The 21024-nt window shown below is 52.8% G+C and overlaps 1 protein-coding gene across 4 annotated transcripts in view; it reads left to right on the forward strand.

Moving 5' to 3' along the window:
* NPHP4 (nephrocystin 4) overlaps positions 1-21024 on the forward strand; it is a 109463-nt gene that overhangs the window by 61645 nt on the left and 26794 nt on the right. For 2 of the 4 annotated variants that reach the window (XM_045299145.1, XM_045299146.1), the window contains exons 11-15: positions 3674-3735; positions 5481-5585; positions 7605-7756; positions 7909-8100; positions 9210-9397. In XM_045299145.1, coding sequence (XP_045155080.1) covers positions 3674-3735; positions 5481-5585; positions 7605-7756; positions 7909-8100; positions 9210-9397 — 699 coding nt within the window. The remainder of the gene's footprint in view (positions 1-3673; positions 3736-5480; positions 5586-7604; positions 7757-7908; positions 8101-9209; positions 9398-21024) is intronic. The other 2 variants (XM_045299147.1, XM_045299148.1) reach the window with 1 other exon arrangement.

Below are 21024 nucleotides of genomic sequence, written 5' to 3' on the forward strand. Positions count from 1 at the left end.
ACCTGCTCCACCAGTGTCGGCCGCAGAACCCTTGCTCATCTGCAGAGCTGTGGGCCAGGTTGTGGCGGGTCCCCCTGTGGTTCCCTGGGGGACTCTCTTGCACCCACTGGGACCAGCGTGGGACTCTTTTTGTCTACAGTGTAGCCTCTCACTCACCCCCAGGGCGGCCTGAGACCCCCTGATGTGAGGGAGCCCCCACCCCACCTACAAGTCTCTGTGCAAACGCTCAGGACACGGACGCTCAGTCTAGGGGCAGCGCGGGAGCCCGGCCCCCACGCCTGCACTGTCATCAGGCGCACATGCAACGTAGAGAGGATGGCAGGGGTTGGGCGTGTCTGCCGTGCATACGGCTCGGTGGTGATGGAGTGTCAGGGAAGATGCAGGTGGAGACGCGCACGCAGCTGGGAGCTGAGTGTTCTCTGTCTCCCACAGTCTGCCTGGGCCTTTCCCCATGCCCGCTAGCTGCCTGGTGGGGGTGGGGCCGCTGGGGGTGCCCACCAGCTTAGTTCCATCCCACTGTCTTGGTTGACAGCTCCTTGAGCCGGACAGTAACTCAGCTTTTTGGAGACCGACCTCCAGGCGCGTCCAGGGCCCCGAGCCTGCCCCGAGCGGTCATCCCCGGCAGCTGTGGTGGCTCCTTGGGGACCATTTCTGGGGACCTGTGAGCAGAGGGGCGAGCCCTTTGGCACGAGGGGCTGTTTGCTGGGGGGACTTCCTCTCAGCTCTGCCGGTGGGCGTCCTTACAGCTTAGCAGGTGTCTGGACTGGCTGTGGCATGAAGGCATGGCTGCATAGCCGTAAAATAAGCATCATGTTAATTAGCCCTCCTGGTTATACGGTGGCAAGACTCACTCGGTGTGTGTATGTGTGCACGATGTTTGTGTGCACACATGAAGGGCGGGGCACGCATCCCTGTGTGTGTGCGTTACTTATGTGTGGGAGGGGCATGTAGCTCAGCTGCTCACCCAGCAGCTCCAAGGGAGGAAGCCCTGCAGGGCAGCCTGCTTCCGTCATGCCCACGGACTAAACCTGGAGCCCTAGGCAGTGCTGCTCGGTTTCAGGGCTCACTGGTAGCTGAAACCCCTCCACGTGTCCAGCACTGTTGCCGGCCGGTGAAACGCATCATCGCTCTGGCTTTCCTCCAAAGGCACAGCGGGGGATGGTTTGGTGACTTGCTCTGTCCACTTTCTGACCTGCCGTGTCAAACACATCACTCGGCCGTGTCCTTTCTAATTGCTTCCCTGCCCTGTGCATGGGCGCGCCAGACGGACGCTCTGCCCCCGTGGGCAGCACCGCCGTGGAATTCCAGTGCACATGCCTCTGTGCGCAGTCCTCTGCACACATCTTCCTGCACACCAGGGAGTCCTTGTACACAAGTGTAAAGACTGATTCGCTATCACTAGCCCAGCACGTTCTCACCCCAGGAGTGCCTGAGACGGACACACCCCCTCGTTGTGGCTGGAGCTGCCCGAGTGAGACGAAAGCCGCTCCCTGGACGGGTCTAGGACCAGAAGTCGTGTGCCCAGAGGCCACTGCACGGGATGTAAAATGAGACTGCAGAGCCGCTTGGTTCTGCATCTGGGTGCATTTTCTGCGTGTGGAGCCCCCTCTTCCCTGGGCTTCCCAGCAGGCCCCCCTTTCAAAGCCCCTCTTGCTGTTTTCAGTGGTTCAGTTGCGGGGGGCCGACATCAAGGATCATGTTGGGAAACACCCCATGGTAACCAGCTGGTGGGGGCGTGAGGGGCTGGTGGCTTCCTGGCGCGCAGCATCTCCCACCCCAGGACCCCGAGGGCTGCTCTGCAGCGTCTCCCACCCCAGGACCCCGAGGGCTGCTCTGCGGGTGGGGCAGAGAGTGGCGCCATCTCCTGCCGGTTCCCTTGCTGTCACAGTGGGTCTGTGGCGTGCTCAGGCCCCAGTCTGGGAGGAACAGAGTGACACTGCTCGCTGGATTTTGAGTCGACTCAGCAGGCTTTAGAAGGAGGGAGGCGGGGTTTAGGGAGAGGAGGGATTGGGGCGGGGCCATACACAGGGTCTGTGTGTGTGCCTGTCGTTTTCCTGTGTCGCCCAAGCCCGGGCTGCTGAGCAGCCCGACCCCCCCCCCCCCCCCCCCCACATCAGTGAAGGAAGTGCAGGGCCTCTCATGGACCTGGCTGATGAAGCAGTGTGTGGGCTCTCAGAGGCACGGGGCTGGGTGGGCAGGCATTGCCACCAAGGGGGCTGGCGTTGCTGGGCCAGCTGGGACCAGAGGTTGGGACTCCCACTGAGGTCCCATTCCACTCAGATGGGACCCCGGCTGTGCCCCGTGCCCGCTGCACACCAGCTCCCTGGTGTCACCACTGTCCTCAGGGTACCCTTGGACGGCTGCCCTGCCACCCTTTGAGATGAGGCCTGGGGACAGTGGGAGAGGTTATGGTTGTGGTGGGGCTTCTTTGGGGTGCAGGGCTGCACAGGAGGTTGTTGGGGACCCCTTGCAGAGTGTGTGGGGTTGGATGACCTCAGGCCTGCTGGTCAGTACCTAGTGCTGGTCCTGCGCTGGCCTCGTGCTGTGTATGTGGTGTCCTTCCCTCGGGGGAGGGAAGAGAGCCCTTCACCGTGGCCCCGCCACCACGCGGGCAGGGCCAGGTGGGAGGGAGACCAAGGGTGTTGTGGGGGCTACCCACTGGGGGAGGGCAGTTGAGGTAGGGCCCGGTTTTCTGGAGCCCAGGCTTCCCTGGGTGGTTGATGGGCTGGTGTCCACTCACAGAGGACAGTGTCTGCACCATGACTGGGCACTGTGCTGAGCTGGGCAGGGCAAGGCCAGAGGGCTGGAGAGGAGAGGTAAGCCAAGGAGCCTGGATGGCCCAGTGGGTCACTTTTGGGCTGCTAACTGCAAGGTCAGTGTTTCAAGCCCAACAACCACACAGGAATTTTACTCTGTTTCTTATCAGGATCCCTGGTGGTACAGTGGTTATGCATTAGGCTGTGATCTGCAAGACTGGCAGTTTGAAACCACTAGCTACTCCTGGTCTTTCAACTTCCATGAACAGTTGCAGTCACAGAAACCCATGGGGAGTTTTACTCTGTTTTTTAACCAGGAACCCTGGTGGCACAGTAGTTATGTGATCCCAAGGCTAGCAGTTCAAAACCACCAACTGCTCCGTAAACAGTTGCAGTCTCGGAAACTCACGGGGGCAGTTCTACCCTGTTTTGTAGGGTGACTATGAGTCGGCAGTGAGTGTGTTTTTTAATGGGGCCACTAAGTCGACAGTGGGTTTCAGGGGAATCGCCGTCGTCTGAGGTTCAGCGGCAGAAGCCTCACCCTCCAGGAGTGAGGAGGGAGACCCTGGTTCTGTTCCCGGCCAGGGCACCTCCTGCATGGCCACCACCCACCCGAGGGGGAGGCTTGCCTGCTGTTGTGAGGCTGAGCTGGTTTCAGCACTGCCTCCAGACAGACTAGGAAGAAAGGCCTGCCCACCCACTTCCAAAAATCAGCTCTTCGAGTCACCACGGTTCCACGGTTCATGGGGTCACCCTGAGTAGGGACCAGCTTGAGTGCAGTCTCTAGGCTCCCAGGGCCTTCCTGCCACAGCCGAAGGTGTGGCTGTGCAGCCAGTCTCCTGCCCGAGCCCCAGTCACCAGGGAGGTGCAGGGCCTTGTCAGACCCGCTGATCCCCTGCCCCTGTGCTTCCCCGCAGGTCCGTCGACACAGCCCACCTCCAGGCTCGCTGCCACTCAGGACTCGCCCGTGGGACCAGGGGTAAGTCCCAGCCACCAGGCCACGCCACGTGCACGGGGAGAAACCCTCGCTTCAGAGTCCAGAAAAACGGGATTTATAAATTCTGGGTGTGAGACCAGTTGCTTTACATAGTTACAAACAGCTGGTCTCCTGCTGGCTTTGACAGGCCGGGAGGGGTCCTGGCCAGCTGACAGGGCCAGAGACGGCCCACTTGCCCCAGTGTTGCCCCAGGGTCTCCACGGTGCTGACTGCGGTGCCAGGATGTGAGGGGACGAGCTCCCCACTGACAGCTAATGGCCCTCCAGGCCCTGTCTAAGGTGCACCTGCGTTTTAAAATCGACACGTTCTTCCTGGCAGGTGGGTGTTGTTCAGAGACACTGAGGTGTAGTTTGTACTCCTCCCGTCCCACGGATCAGGGAACTCAAGGACCAGGCTCCAGGGCACCAGCTGGGCCTTTCAGGCCAAGCCTCCAGGCCTGGTGGGCGGGGAGGGGGGGTGGGGGTGGGCGCTGTAGACAGCGCATTTCTGGGGGTGGGTGGGGCTCCTTCTTGCTGGCCTGTTGGCCTATGTGGTGGGGCAGGTCCCTGCTTGACCACCCTTCAGGGCCTTGAGCCTCCCACATGGCCGGCCGGCACCTCCAGGCCACTTCCACTGTAGGGCTAACTGAGGTCAGCGGCAGCTTGTTGCTCCTGCTGACCCCACCCTGTCTGCCAGCATTGCTGGGACACAGACGTTCTGGGAAAATGAAGTACCCCAAGATCCAAGGCTGTCCCCCAGTGGGCACTGGGCGGCCAGGATGGGGGCCCATCCCGCCCCTCTTTTAACAGCTCTCTGTACCTCCAGCTGTTCAGGGACAACGCGTGACTCTCCACTTCCAAAGGCAGGGCAGATTCATGGTGCTTCAGGGGTATGAGGAGAGCTGACCTCTTGTGTCCCCAAGGAGTGATGAGGGTCCCTCTTATTCCTTCCCCCTCACCTGTTCTTCACCGACAGAGCATCCAGGCCCCCAGACCACCCCCTCCCTATGTCCACTCCTCCTTCGGGCTAGCTGCCATGTTGAACAGCAGCCTCCAGAGGGGCATACCCACTGGAGACAGGCCAGGATCAGAGACACGTGACTTCTTGAGTGGGGGGCCGGAGGATGCCATTTATAGGCCCAGCCATTTATAGCAGCACTCACTCCCCGACACATGCGGCTCAGCGTGTGCACTGCCCCATGCTCACCCTGCCTGGGAATTAGCACACTGAACTCACCCCACGGTCCTGAGATTTAGGTACCGTGGTACAGGTGGGTAGACTGAGGCAAGAGGGCAGGTGATTTACCCAGAGTCACACGGTGACTGACAGCAGAGTGCCACCAGTGCCGGGGGAGCAGTTGCCGCAGTGGTTGTTGCCCTCCCTCATTTAGCGGCTCTGTCTGCAGGAAGTCGGGTGCTGGCGTTGGAAGGGCCTCGGGGGTGGCCCAGGCCCGGAGAAGGTCTAAGCCAGGGTTTTCTCTCTCTCTACTAGGCTTTCTGTATTGGTCACAGTCCTGGGAAAGTATCACACTTTGGGGAAAATGACAGAATCACTTCTCCCAGTAATTACAGAAACTTAATGCCATTCCAGGCTACAGAACAGCCCGTCAGGAGACTTGGGGGAAGCCCCCCTCTCGGTCTCTGTCTTGTCCTCTGCCCCAGTGGTCCCCGGCAGCACGTGGGAGGGGCTCTGTCAAGGGAGGGTGGGGGTGTAGCGGGCGTGTCTCACCCTGCGCTCCTCTCTCTCAGCTGTCCATTTCTCAGCTGGCAGCATCCCCACAGTCCCCAGCCCAGCGCTCGCCATCCAGGCCTTCTCTGCAACCCGGCGGCTCCCTGCACAGCCTGGCACAGGCGGTAAGTCCCCCACGGCTCCCTCTCCCAACTTCTGCCCGGAGCCAGGCTCTGGGCCCAGGCTTGTGCTGGTCTTTCGTGGTGTGTGCTCTTGTGGTCCTGGCTGAGGGATGGGTTGCAGGCCTGCGGTGGGGACGTGGTGCTCCAGCTGCAGACTGAGCCTCACGGTGGTGTCTTTGAGAAGGGAGACGGGCCGTTGGGCCCTTGCAGCTGCTCGTCTGGGGGTTGATTTGGGTTTTAGACCAAGGTAGACTACCCTGAGAGTCTCTGTGCGTGGAAGGGGACTCTGTAAACAGAGGGCACAGGCCTCAGCTCCCAGACTCACTGTCCTTGCTGGCATGGCAATGGCTCAAGGGGAGTTAGCGAAGCCCACCCTCCTGGCTTTAGGAGCACTGATGGCTAAAGCAGGCCTGTGCTAACCTAGCCCGAAGGAGCCCCATGGAGTCTTGTCTCAAAAACCTGCAGGCTGCAGTTCAGTTTTTCCCTGGAAACCATGCTGAGGAACGGTCACTCCACTTACCCACACATTTGGAAACACTGATCGTGCCGCAGCATACCTTGTTCTAGAACATTCCTGGACACGCGTGCTTATGAAGAGCTGCGTGCCTTTCTGTTATTAGCCTCTGAGACCAGTGTTGGGACTCCCTCGGCCATGTGGTATTTTTCTCTTCTTGAGAACGGAGACAGAAAGCTTGGGACTCAGGCTTGGGAGAAAACGTCCCAGACACCTGGCTCCCAAGCAAGTTCTTCATCTGGGTGCACCGTCTGTCTACTGCGTGGGAGGCAGTAGAAGGTGGAGCATGGTACGCAGGTGACCTGGGGACAAGGCAAACCCCGGCAGGGGCTGGGCCTGCACACAGCCTCTGTGTGAAGTCACTGTCTCGGGCATCAGAACTGACCGGAACTGACCGGTTCATGTTGTCCGCGGATCCTCGTGGCAGTTAGGCTCCCAGAGAGCCTGGCCAGATGGAGTACAGGACACCCAGTTAAACTTCAGTTTGATAAGAAGGTCCCAGTTGAGGGATCCTGCTGGTACAGGGGTGTGCTATCATGCTAACTGAAAGAGCAGCACTAAGAGCCCATTAGCTGCTCCCTGGGAGCCCCATGGCATGTTGGACTTTTACTCCAAAGTCAGCAGTTTGAAACCCCCAGCTGCTCCTCGGGAGAAAGAAGAGGCTTCCGACTCCTGTAAAGGGTTGCAGTCTTGGCAACCCACAGGCGGAGTGCTATCCACAGAAGAAAGATGTGGCAGTCAGCTGCTGTGAGTCGCTTGGCTGCCAGGTGGATCTGACTAAAGCAATCCCACAGGAGGACGCAGAAGGGCCCCATTGGGCTTCTCAGGCTGCTCCTTGTCTGTAAAGCTCGCACCCTGCAAACCCTTTCAGGAGGCCATTCTCTGCCCCGCCGACTTGCTGTGAGCTAGGATCAGCTAAAGGGCGATAGGCTTGGCTTGGTTTTAGGTCCCAGTGTAGGGGGCCCGGTGGCACAGTCAGGAGCCCTGGTGGTATAGTGCTTATGTGTCGGGCTGCAGTCCACACGGTTCCCGGTTCAAAACTATCAGGAAGAAGATGGGGCTTTGTCCTCCTGCCCACAGTTTCCATCTCCAAAGCTCCCAGGGGCAGTTCTACCCTGTCCTGCAGGGCCACTGTGCATGGACATCGACTCCATGGCAGGGAGTTTGGTTTGGGTTTGGCAGCACAGTGGTTACGTCATCTAAAGGTGGGTGGTTTGGACCCACCAGCTGCTTGGTGATTTCTCCTGGACAGACAGCAGCCTTAGAAACCCTCTGGGGTAAGTCCATCCTGCCCCATGGGTCACTGCATCGGGGTGAACTCGTCGGCCCCCAGCAGCAACACCCCCAAAGTGTGATGTGGCATTACCTAGGCCAGCATTTCTTATCGCTTACCTGGAATTGACATGTACCCGGACCTCCTATTTGCTAAATCTGACAGCTCGGCAAGTCCCCTGATACTGGACCGCCACGGCCCCACTGCCTTACCTGGGGACCCTTATTCTGTCCAGCAGGAGCTCCCCTTTGAGGGCGGCATCTCTCACCTGGAAGCTGACCTGAGCCGCACTTCTGCGAACCTGGATGCATGTGTGGCCGAGCCGTTGCAGGAGCTGCCGTTCATGCCCCTGCATGCCCCTATCATCGTCGGGGCCCAGGTCAGGAGGTGAGGCTGTGGCTCTGATGGGGCTTGGGCCAGGAAAATACCTGTGTGGTCAGCCCTGCCTTTTTAAAAGCCCATAGAGGCCTGCTTCCAGGCTCTGCCCTCTCTGCCTGCCCTTCCTTGGGCAGCGGGCTGAGCACTGCCCTCTGTTCCAGCTCTGGAAGTGCGCTTTCCCGGGCCTCCATGGTGCTACTGCAGTCTTCCGGCTTCCCAGAGATTCTGGACGCTCAGCAGCGGCCAGCCAAGACCGTGAGCCCCACAGACCCGGTGAGGTTCAGCCCTCAGCAGGAGGAGGCCGACCCTCTGCCGGGCAATGAGATCGTGCTGCAGCTGCTGGCCTTCAGCCGGTACGTGTCACGCGTGCTGTTCTCTGCCTCTGGTTGGCGGGGCCTCTGCAGTCAGGGGTGAACTAGACCCAGAGGAGCCGTCTGTCTGTGCTTTCTTTTAGTTGGGACACTAGCCCCATGTCCCAGTCCCCAGGGCTGCTGCAGCAGAAAGCCCCGTGCGGGTGCTTGAGCACTCATGTCCACGCTCACGGTTTAGGAAGCTGGTCGTCTCCATGAAGAGAGTTGGCTCTCCAGGAAGGCTTCCCGCGGAACGGGGTCTGTCTCCCTTCAGTTCTGTTCCTCTGCTCCCTGGCCACCTTCATGGGGGTGGCATCTGCTCTCTCTGTCTGTGCCAAGGTTATGTATGCATTGGGCTGTGAACCACAAGGTCAGCGATTTGAATCCATCAGCTACTCCGAGGAAGAAAGAGGAAGCTCTTTACTCCTGTAAAGATTTGCAGTCTCAGAAACCCAGAGGGGCAGTTCTTCTCTGTCTCACAGGATCGCTAAGAGAATTGCCTCAGTGACAGTGAGTGAGAAGCCCGTCAGTCTTTTATAGGAGCAGATAGCCTCCTGTTTCTCCCTCGGAGCAGCTGGGGGGTTTGAACCGCTGACCTTGTAGTTAGCAGCTCACCCCCTAGCTCACAGTGCCACTAGGGCCCCTGCTGCACACGTGCAGGGGTTAGGGATCCCGCACAAAGGGAGCCTGGTGGTGCCGTCATTAAGCACTCAGCTGCCAGCATGAAGGCTAGCTGATGGAACCCACCGGATGTGTTAGTCTGCCGTCCTCGCGATGGCACTCTTGGGAACTCAGTGGGGCAGTTCTGCCCTGTTCTGCAGACACACTGAGCCCGAACCAACTTGATGGCAACATGGGTTTTAAATTCCATTATGTGTTCGGGAGAGGCATGGTCCCTAACACCCAGCCTTGCCCAATTGGCTGGGACCCCCAGAGAGAGTGTGGACAGTGTGCAGCCAGGCCCCGGTGTTAGTTCATGTAGCTCCTGGAGCCATGTCATCACCCAGGAGCAGCTGCAGGGCCCAGGCTGTGTCACCATGCTGTGTGTGTGGTGGCAGCAGCCCAGTGCTGTGACGGGTAGCTGACTCATCCAGAGCTGTTGTTGGATCCAGGGTACCGCAGGACCACAGGGGAGCGCCGTGGCCAAAGACCGTGTATTTCACCTTCCAGTTCTACCGCTTCCCGCCTGCCACCACGCCCCGCTTGCAGCTGGTGAAGCTGGAGGAGGTGGGGAAGACCAGCACGGGCTCCCTGTCCCACATTCTCATTCAGATCAACAAAGACGGCTCCTCCGATGCTGGTACGTACGGACGTACAGACATGTGAGCGGGGAGTCTCAGCACCCCGGTTTTGAAAACCTACTGTTTCTCTCTCGTTCTTTTAAAACTTACTGTGAAGATTTCAAACATATCAGAATTGGAGAGAAGCACATCATGAATCAATGTTGTGGCTGCTCAGCAATCAGCTCTCCCCTGACCCACTTTCCTCCCCAAACCCGGAGGATCCGGAAGCAGATCCCAGACATAGTGTTTTTCACCTATAGATGGACTGAGGGTGGCGTGGGGTGGTGGTGTCTCTCTCTTCTTTTCCTTAAAAAAAAAAAAAAAGAGAGACAACCATATTATCCCACTTAAAATTGCAAATCTGGCTAGACCAGAGGATGTACATTGGTACAGATAGCAACTGGAAACACAGGGAATCCAGGATAGATGACTTCTTCAGGACCAGTGGTGAGAGGGGCGATGCCTGGAGGGTGAAGGGAATGTGGGGTAGAAAGGGGAACCAATTACAAGAATCTAAGTATAGCCTCCTCCCTGGGGGAGGGACAGCAGAGAAGAGAGTGGAGGGAGACATCGGACAGTGTAACTTATGACAAAACTATAATAATTTATGAATTGTGAAGGGTTCATGAGGGAGAGGGGAGTAGGGTGGGAGGGGGAAAATGAACAACTGATATTAAGGGCTAAAGTGGAAGGCAAATGTTTTGAGAATGATGAGGGCAACAAATGTACATATGTGCTTGACAAATTGATGTATGTATGGACTGTGATAAGAATTGTACTTGCCCCCAATAAAATAATTTAAAAAAATTAATAATACCTTCTTAGTATCTTCAAATAGCTAGCCAATGTTAATAGTAGCCCAGTAACTCCATAGATTCCTCTCCCCCCCATAGTTTGTTTCACTTGATCTTAGTAAGTAAGGGCCATAGGTTATAATGGCTGGGCTGGACCTTTCGTTCTATTTTATTGGGATCTCATCCAACTCTTATCATCATCCATCCATCCATCCATCCATCCATCCATCCATCCATCCATCTATCCATCCATCCATCCATCCATTGTGTCAAGCACATTTGTCCATTTGTTGCCTGGGCTGGATCTTAAGCCTGTTTGTTTTCATTTCATTTCTATTGTGATCCACCTGTGGTGGCCACTAACTGAAAGCTCAGTGGTTGATCTGCCAGTGGGTCTGCAGGAGAAAAGGCCTGGCAACCTGCTCGTGACGTGAAGACGCCAGCCTGGCAAAACCTGGGGGGCAGTTCTGCTCTGCCATGTAGGCTCACCACGGGGTCCCCCACAGCAGCAGCCTTCTTTGTACTGTTTTGCAGTATCACCACTGTTATCTCAACACCCGAAACGGAAACTGCTCCCCCCCCCCCACCCTTCCTGTCTCTCGGAATTGGTGCAATGTCGCTCTTTCCCGTCAGGGGTTATATGCTCGGTGTCCATGAACATGAACTCTGCCATGAACACTGTCCTCGTTCCCCTCTCCCGCCTCTGTGTTCGCCTCTCTGTTCATTTGTAGAAGACGCTGTGGTCTTCCTCTTATAGAATGCTTATGCTTTGGGCGTGGTTTTTGTGTGGCCACAGGGCCGTTGCAGGGGTCTCTCGTGCCCCCATTGTCCCTGTAAATTAGTTAACTCAGATGCTGAATCGGATGGATGTTTGCTTTTTAATTTGAGGCGGGGAGAGGGGGGTGGCGGGGACGCATTGGTCACAGCTAGAGGGGTGGTGCCTCTCCTTTGGTCAGGTCAGCAGCCATAGCACCCCACCACCCCCATGATAGATGACTTGTTCCATGGGAGATCATGCATGGACATTCCTCTTCCATGGTGCTGTCTCTGAGCCGGACCGCTGCCCCTCAGCAGCCAGCTGGGTCCTGCAGGTTCTGGGGCTTTGAGGAAAGGCAGGGTTAGTCCTTCCCCTTGTTTGCTAATTTCCAGAATAACTGCGTGCTTCCTTGAACCAAACACCTTAACCCACTGCTGTCAAGTCAACCAACTCTGACCCACAGCGACCCCAGCAGCCTCCCGCAGCAGAACCAGGGCCTTGTTCCATTAGAACGGATGGATGTAAGCTTACAATGGCCCCGAACACACCAAATGCATTTTTCTTTTATACTGATTTCTCAGCAGCCCTGCTTTGTCCAGCACAGGGCAGTGCTGGGTCGGAGCCTCCACCACTTCCTGCAGTAGAAAGAATCGGGGGAGAAACGATGCACGTGGAGGGAATAGTAAACAGAAGAAAGCAATGGAACAATATTAACATCTGACAAAAGCGATTTTATTGGGGGCTCACATGAGCTCTAGTCCCAATCTAAGATCAATTGGTTGTTTGTGTTAGTAGTGTTCAGTTACTGAAGAGTTCAACCCTTACAAGTCCACAATTGGTGTACGATGGTTCATAGTTGGCCTATACCCGTATCTTTTAAAATCCTATACCATTGGCTAAATTAACGACACTGTCAATGCGTAATGGGTACGAATTGGGCTGCTCACCGCAACCACCAGCCAGCTCCTCAAGGGAAGATTTGCAAGCTCAGAGACTCACGGGCGCAGCTCTACCGGGCCCTGTGGGGTTGCTATGGGGCAGCCCTGACTTGCTGGCAGTGGAAGCGATGCCCCAGGGGTATGACTGATAATGCTCTCTAAAAGAATGACAGTGATGCCTCTCAGGTGAACCAGAGACATACCCTGTTTCCCGAAAATAAGACAGTGTCTTATATTAATTACTGTTCCCAAAGATGTGCTAGGTCTTATTTTCACGGGATGTCTTATTTTTCCATGAAGAAGAATACGGTACACATTTATTATTTATTGTTTTATTAAAAGAGATCTCGCACTTCCTGTCTGCTCCGGCTGCGCTGCAGCCAGCAGTGAGCTGCGCGGTGGTGCCCGCCGCTACTGTCCCGAGTCTAGAGTTACGGTAGCTTGGGGGGGGCGCGTATTTTTGGGGAGGTCTTATTTTGGGGGGGATGCCTTATATTTCAGCGAGAGGCAAAACTGTAAGTAGGTCTTATTTTCGGGGGATGTCTTACTTTCAGGGAAACCGTATATAAACCATAGATGCATGAATGGATTTTGGACTTGCACTTAATTCTTGCCCATATCTAAAAACAATTACTTGCTTGATGCTTAGCTTCATGAAGAGATCACTGAAGATACGGGTGACATAGCAAAATGGTGAAGAGGCTAGGTGGAGCCCGGCTATCAGAGAGAACAGGGTCTGGGTTCTTACAGGCTTGTTTTCAAACAAGCAGCCATCTAAGGTAGGCTTCAACTAAGTCCATGCAGAAGAAACATACCAGCCAGTGTGATCCAAGGTTCATAAGTAATAAAACCCAAATCCCAAGGAGGGAATGGTATCAGAACTTAAATTAGGAACACCCAGTTTACATAAGGCTATGGATGACAGTGGGAGCCCCAAATCCACTTGCAGGGTCCCTACACGAATTAAGTCTGTGGTGAATCCCCTCTGACCGTAGTGCAGGGGTTTGAATAGCCTTGCGATCAGACAGCAGTATAAAGTCGAGGATGGCAGTTGTGGTTAGGGGGAAATTTGATCTTCCCTTTGACTCATTTTAAAGTCCTTTCAGTTTTTTTATTGAGGTTTTTCTGTTTTTATCGAGTCTTGTTTTTGTTGTTATTGTTTGCTTCCTGTTTGTGCTGTGTATGATTTTCTGTATACGAAAGCCAGGATAGGTTGATCTATAGAGATAGTAACTGGATTAATAGTTTCCTGGGGGCATGGCAGGGAAGGATGGGGAAATAGGATACTAATGACAATGAGTATGAGAAGAAAATGTTCTGAAATTGATTGTAGTGATGGTTGGACAGCTTTTCTTAATATGACTGAATGACTGTATTGTATGATATATGAAGTATATGCCAATAAAACAATATAAAAAAAGAGATTTTAAGGCAAATGCATTATTAGGGATAAAGAAGGCAATTACATGATAATCAAGAGAATAATTCACCAGGAAGATGAACACTCCTGAACCTGCAAACATTGTAGCATCAAAATAGAAGGGGAAATTGATAAACCCACAAGCAGTGGAGGTTTTAGCACATTTCTCTCAGCAAATTGATAGATCAAGCAGAAATGAATGAGAATGCTATGAAGTATAATTTAAAATGATATTATAAAACCTGTAGCCCCAATTTAGACAAAATGCATTCTTTTCAGACATGCCTGGAAGCTTGTACAATCGGATCACATCGTAGGCCCTCAGGTAAGTATGACCACATACCTAGGGAACTCATGACATCTAATTCAGTGGCACTCTCTGATCAAAAAGTGACCGTTGTTGCTGTCTTGTTCTTCTCCTGCTGCTGTTAGAAGTACTGTGCAGGGTAGCTTTAGAGATCAGACCTATTTTGTCTCAGTCTCTGGAGCTAAAAGCCCACATCAGGGTCTCAGCTGTGTGGATTCCTGGCTTGTCCTTAGCCCCAGGTGTTTGTCTTGTCACATGGCTGTGGTACCATCGCCCGTGTCTGATCTGCTCATTCTTAACTCAGAAGTGGTGAGATTAATAGCCCATCCTTAGTTGTGATATAATTAACATTACAAAGAAAACCCGAGTTCCACACAGGATCACATCCAGAGAATCAGGGTTAGGATTCTAATGAGTATTTTGCAGGGGCTCACAACTGAACTGATATCAACATCATTATGTTAGTCTGTACTTTAGAGAAACAAATCCACAGAAACTCATGTATAGGAGTTTTATATATAGGTTAAGCGCACATCAAGAAAACATCCCAACCCAGTGCTGCCCTAGCCCACAAGTCCAACATTAACCCACATGTCCGACACCAATCCACAAAGTCCTCTTCCATCTCACAAAGCACACGCAATGATGCCAACAGCAGGAGGAAAGCTGAATCCGTGAACGTGTAAGCATCTCAGCGTTGGCAGGGGTCTCCACACGGGTGCTCCAGGGCTGCATTGGGGTAGGTCCATGCGGCTTCTCGGGGATGTCTCCCAGGAAGTGAGCCTTGCCAGCTGAAGCAGGGAACTGGCTAAGGCAGCTGTTCCCTCGTCCGACCATCAGAAAGCAAGAGTCCTGAGAACTAGAAAGCTGAGGCTCACGGAGCCATTTATCTCTCCGCCCTTCAATTAACCCCACATGTGTTTATCGGCCAGGTTGGCACAATAAACATTAACGATCTCAAGCATGATAAATGGAGGACAGATGGATGAAGTTAAAGTTTCATCTTGCTTGAGTCTACAGTCAATGTTCACGGAAGCAGCAGTCATGAGACCCAACGATGTGTTGCATTGGGCACATCGCTGCACAAGATTTCTTTAAAATGGTGAAGAGCATGGGTGTCACTTTGAGGACCAACGTGTGCGCCTGCCCTAAACTCTGGTATTTCCAGTCCCCTCAAATACATGTGAGGTTGGACATGGAATAAGGAAGACCAAAAATGGGTCAGTGCATTTGAATTCTGGTGTTGGCCGCACTGTTGACTGTGGACTGCCAGGAGAACAAACAGATCTCCCAGAAGAAGGGTAGTCAGAATGCTCTGTAGAGGTAAGGCTGGTGCCCAGTCCTTGGTGAGGGAGAAGGACAGTGAAAAACAGATCGATCGCCACAATGCTGCAACAATGGCCTCAAACATAATTGTAACCGTGAAAGTGATACAGGGTCACACCATTTTTCTCTGTTGTACAGAGAGAGTTGCTCTGAGCCGGACCCAATTCACTACACTTGACAACCACAACAGTTCAATCCATGACAGAATACCCTACTTGCACAGGTCCAACTAGCATTAGGAATTTTAACAATACTTCTTATTAATCCACGGGCTAATACAGACTAGAAGAGAAATGACCAATTTTAAACTTCTGAGGGACAAACAAATTGGTCGTTCCAAGAACATTTATGTTAGGGGAGAAGAAGGCTTCAGAAAATGGTGCTCTGATTTTATGACGTAAGCAGCTAAACCCAAAGAAGCAAGCTCATTGCCGTCGGGTTGATTCTGACTCAGCAATCTCAGGGCAGGGCAGAACCGACACCAACTGCATGAGAGTAGAGAGCCTAGCCCTCCTGAGGAGTGCCGTGGTGGTTTCAAACTGCCGACCTTCTGGTTGGTAGCCCAACACATAACCACTAAGCCACCAGGGCTCCTGCCCTGAAGTAGTTAGAGAGGCTTGTGGAGGCAGGGAACCCGGGACAGGCTCTCCTGCACCATGCCGTGGGCTTCCTTCCCCTGGTGCCTGGGGCTTAACCATGAAGTTGACGCCCACCAGGGCTGTGGCGGTCCAACGTGGGGGTGAAGACCAGTCGCCACTAGGGCAGTTGCCCAACCTGAGACCACCTCTCCCTAACCATCGACCTTTCTTTTTTTTTTTCTCGGTGTCTTGATTTTTATTTTATTTTGTAAAACATCATTTTACTGGGAGCTGTTCCAGATATTATAACAATCCATAATTCAATTAGATCAAGCATCATTGTACAATTGCTGCCACAGTCATTTTCAAAACATTTCCTTTCTTCTTGAACTCTTAGATATCAGCTCCTCTTTGTCCCCTCCCTCCCCCCCATCCTGCCCCCCAGGGGCCCTTATGATATTGTACATTATTATTATCCATCCACCTTTCTTAATTGATGCTCCTGGGGCTTACGCCTCAGCAGGCACTAAAGCAGTGGTTCTCAACCTTCCTAATGCTGTGACCCTTTCATACAGTTCCTCATGTTGTGGTGACCCCCAACCATAAATTATTTTCGTTGGTACTTCATCACTGTAAGTTGACCACTGTTATGAATCGTAATGTAAATATCTGATATGCAGGATGTATTAGGTGACCCCTGTGAAAGGGTTGCTCAACCCCCAAAGGGATGGCAGCCCACACAGGTTGATAACCGCTGCACTAAAGGAATCGGAATGGCACCTGCTTTATATGGCTCAATCGTCAGACTCCTCCTCTGTGCCCCCTGCTGGCAGCCCATGTGTGCTTTACACAGCTAAGCACTCGGCTGTCAGTCAAAAGGTGGGCGGCAGTCCAAACCCGCCCCAGAGGTGCCTCAGGAAGAGGCCATCCATCTGCTCCAACACGCCAGCCATTGAAGACCCAGGGGAGCACAGTTCCACTCCTGCCCACACTGGCCTGTGTGAGTCACGGTCATGGTCAACTCCACAGCAGCTGGTTTTATTCCATTTCCGGTTCCAAGTCCTGTCCAGTCGGGCTCCCCAGCAGAGGTCCTCCAGGCCCTGTGCGCACGGTAGAGATGAGCATCAAGATAATGCCACGGGAAGGCCGGCCCGCAGAGGTGCTCCTGTTTCCAATATGAAGTCCTGGAGAGAAATTAAAGTTCATTTTCATTTCCTTGCCAGTGGAAGTCTAAAGAAATTAAACCCCCAAGTAATAATAATATATAAAAATCTTGTCATTATGAGTTGAATCTCAAAAGTCCCAAATCCTCAAGTTAAAGTCTTAAAAGAAAATAGAAAGTTCTCTTCGGGTTCTCATCCAGTTGGGTCTTAGCCAGCAGTGCCCTCTGCCTGGGCAGCTGCCAGCGTCCTTCAGCAGCCGAAGCCTGGCGCCTTGCTCTGGCCACGGGCCGTGCTGAGGGTCTCATTAAAGATACGTTGTTTCTGTTTTTGATGCCTAACAGTTATACAGCAAAGTGCACACATATCAGGTCGGCAGTTCCATGGATTTTTGTTTTTCAGTTAGTAGACTCATTTTCAGAGGAGAAACCCCACTGGTGCAGCCAATGGAGCACTCGGCTACTAAGTGGAAGGCTGGCGGTTTGAACCCCCTCACCGTTACAGCCTAGTGGATAAGAGTCAGTGGAGACTCCGTGGCATCAGCAGCATCTAGAGTGGTTTCAGGTTTGTAGGAAAAAGTCCAGCAGGTGGTACCACAGCGCCAAGCCAGTTTAAAGCAGTTTGGTCCTGGTTGGTAGAAACCAGGACGGCAGATTCATCGCACAGCAACCACATCTCGAGTATGAGATTTGGGCCTGAGTCGGAAGCAGGCAGTGGTGCCCTGTTCAAAGTGGCACAGTCAGCCGCCATCTTTGTTCAGGGCGCCACTGCCTGCTTCCGACCCAGGCCCAAATCTGGTCCAGAAGAGATTTGGTAGCCGTGCACGGCAGATGCTGCCCTGTTACTGTGGGCCTTGACTGAGTCCCTCTGAAGTGGTTTGAAGCCCTGCATCATATAGAGTTTATTGTCAACGTCTTGAATTTGTGTGGTGCATTTATTGCAACTGATGATGCAATATTAGTGCAGTATAATTAACTAGTCAACTCTCGGGGCAGTGCAAGTTGTTAAACCCTTGACTACCGAATCGGGCTAAAAGTGGAAGGTTCAGAACCCACCCACTCAAGAGTCACCTTGCCATCTGCATCTGGTAGGCCCTAGCCCAGGCTTGCAGGCTCTATGGAGTGGTTTTACTCTGCATGATGAACCGAATCCCGTAGTTTACAAGAGGGTTCGCAGTTTTGGTTTTGTGGTCCTTTGGGTTTTGATAAATACATCATGTCATATGTCCTGCAGAATAATCTCACCACCCTGAAAATCCCCCTGCCCCACCTGTTCACTCTTCCCTCAGACTCCGCACAACCTCTGACCAGTCTGCCTTTGCCCTGTTTTCAGACTGCCACACAGTTGAAATCTTATAATATGCAAACTTTTTAGGTTAATTTTTACAAAGGGTGGGACTTTTTTTTTTTTTTTTTAAACAAAGTGAGCACATCTATGTAGCTACCGCCCAACAGAAATAAGGCTATAGGACAGTGCTTCTCAACCTTCCTAATGCCGCGACCCTTTAATACAGTTCCTCATGTGGTGGTGGCCCCCCACCATAAAATTATTTTCATTGCTACTTCATCACTGTCATTTTGCTACTCTTACGAGTTAGGTGACCCCCATGAAAGGGTCATTCGACCCTCCCAAAGGGGTGGCGACCCACAGGTTGAGAACCTCTGCTATAGAACGTTACAGAGAGGCCTTCCTCATAGCCCCTCCTAGCTACCAACCTTCTCCAAGGAAAACCATTCTTCTAACTTCTATTGCTTACTCAATTTTGCCTGTTTTTTGGATTTATGTAGTCTTCAATGTAAACTCTGTGTGCTCAACATTTTATGCCTGGGATTCACCCATGTTGTATATAGCTTCAGTTTGTCCTTTCTCTTGACTGCATAGAAATCCCTTGTCTGAATAGCCCTTACTGTTTGTCCATCTTACTACCGACAGCATTTGAATGGTTTCCAGTCTTGGCTCTTTGGCATTCTGCTGCCATGGGCATCCTTTTGGTGCCAGGGCTTGCCTTTCTGTGGATATGTGCCTAGGGCAGACATTGTTGAACCATAGGGTGTTACATGTTTAGCTTTAGTAGATTTGACAAGCAGTTTTCCACAATGCTGTACCCGTTTGCATATGCACCAGTAGACTGAACGTTTGAACGGCTGTTTCTTTTGACCAGTCTGGTGACAGGAGGCATCTCATTGTGCTTTCTATTTCCCTGATGGATGGTGCTGAGCACACACGTGCTCACATGATTATGGACTTTATAGACAGCGCGCTTTACAAGGTGTTTGTTCACGTCTGTTGCCCATTTTTGTATTGCTTTACTTTCTTTTTTTTTGTTTTTTTGAATTACTTTCTTTTAAAAAGTTTTTTATAGGTATTCTTTATATATCTTGATCACCAGTCCTTGTTTATTGATGTCTTTTGGTTACTAGTAATTTCCCTTGAAAAATCTATCAGCCTTTTCTTTAATAGTTAGATTTCCTAAACTGGATAAAGAAATGGAGCTGTGTTCACAAAGTCTTGAAATTATTTTTCCGTCTTACCTTATGGGAGCATTTTTTTCTTTGTTGTTTGCATTTGCATAGTCATATTACCCAAAGCAAACTTTTTTTCTATGATCCGCAATTTGGCGAGACTAAAGGAAAGGATTAGCAGTGTCTGAATAGTGAGGGCAGATAAGGTGGGAAGGAGGAACTCTTAGCTTAGCTCCACCGTGCGATTACTGTATCTTGGTCGGTTCCTGTGGTCTTCTGGCAGAGTCTGGACATTGTAGTGCTGGGAGCCCCAACCTCAGTTCTCTTTGTGATATGTTTCTTCCCCATCTAGCACAAACAGGGCCTTTGGGTTCCCACTTTCCCTTTGAGGTCTCTGCCCTGGCACTGAGGGTGCACAGTGTGGGGGCGCTGCCTCTGGATCTCCACACTCTACTGTGAGCAGGATCAAGCCGAGGTGCTCCTGTATTGGGTCCAGTGGTAGAAACTGCAGACTCCCAACCCGAAGCTGCTGAGGATGCTTCTGCAACCCTCGGGGCTTGGTGCTGCCTCTGCCCCGGCCGCTTGAGCTGGGGGTTTTCAGTTACTCGGTGTGCCGAAGTCCGAGTACCATTGCCATTTCTTTTTGTCACCCACCTTTCTTCAGGTGAGCGACTAACCACAAAGTCAGCATTTCGAAACCACCAGCTGTTCCTCGGGAGACAGGTGAGGCTTTCTACTCTGGTAACGAGTTAGTCTCCACCTTGTCCAATAGGGTCTCTGTGAGTCAGAAGTGACGCAATGGCAGGGAGAATTTTTGAGGCTGTAGCTACAGTGGTAGGCTTCAGAAACCCAGGCCTATAGGTAGCTGTGTGTTGACATCGGCTCCATGGCAGTGCGTGAGTGGGGGGAAAGCCTGTAGGAAACAAGCAGTGGAGGTGGACATGTCTGACCTCTGCCTTCCTTCTTGCCACAAGGCAGGGCTCAGACTCCACGCTCCATCCTTGACCTGTTCTGAAACCAATCATTCCTCCCATGCCACTCTACTTCAACGCGGGGTTGGTCGTTCATTGTGGTGGCCACGCAGATCTCCCAGACAGTGCTCGCGAGTACGGGGTTTATCAGAGAAGTTAACAGGTTACCATGGGTCAGGGTCAGCCAACAGGAAGAGGAGTATCATTGGTCTCCTCAGCCAGCGGCCAAGTCTCCCTCTGGTTCTTAGCATCTTAGCCAAATGGTAGCCAAGTCTCCCTCTGGTTCTCAGTCTCTCAGGCCTGTGGTCCTTTGGCCTTTGCCTCCATGGGCCAGGAAGCCAGCCTGCCTGTCACTCTGTCCCACAGCTCCCTGGTCTGGGGCCAGCTAAGGAGAAGATACCCCATGGCCTAGGCGCTGCGTCTCTGCGCTCCAGCCCGTGATGCACTAGTCTCTGCCGCTTCTGCCACTTCAGACAGAGGTCTCGAATGTGCCTCCAAGGTCCCCCACGTTTCTTTCTCTGCCCCCATGCAGAGATGACCAGTCCTTATAGCCGAGGGTGCTAACAAACACCGACCAATCCCTCTCTCAATGTCACACGCACCCTAGTTGTGTAGTCCCACTCGGCCCTGTGGTGGGAGTTACAGAGACTTGGGTCGAAGAGCTCTATGAAGACATCTCACTCCACCACAGTAACCTTCATGTTTTGTTGCTTCCTAGTGGCCTCTGCCCCCTCCTGGAGGGGGTTCATTCTGCTGGCGTTGCCCCAGCCCCTTGCCACCTCGATGCGGATGCAGGGCCCTGACCTGGACTTAGGCCTTCTTGACAGGTTCCGCTGGATAGTTTGTCCTGTGGGATGCTACTTAGTGAGGAGCGGAAGGCAGTGGATGCGGGCCTGCAGAACTCATGCGTATTCTAAACGAAGAATGGTGT

Source organism: Echinops telfairi, unplaced genomic scaffold, assembly GCF_000313985.2.
Source record: "Echinops telfairi isolate 266 unplaced genomic scaffold, ASM31398v2 ScPeMD7_7457;HRSCAF=8495, whole genome shotgun sequence".
Taxonomy (NCBI): Eukaryota; Metazoa; Chordata; class Mammalia; order Afrosoricida; family Tenrecidae; genus Echinops; species Echinops telfairi.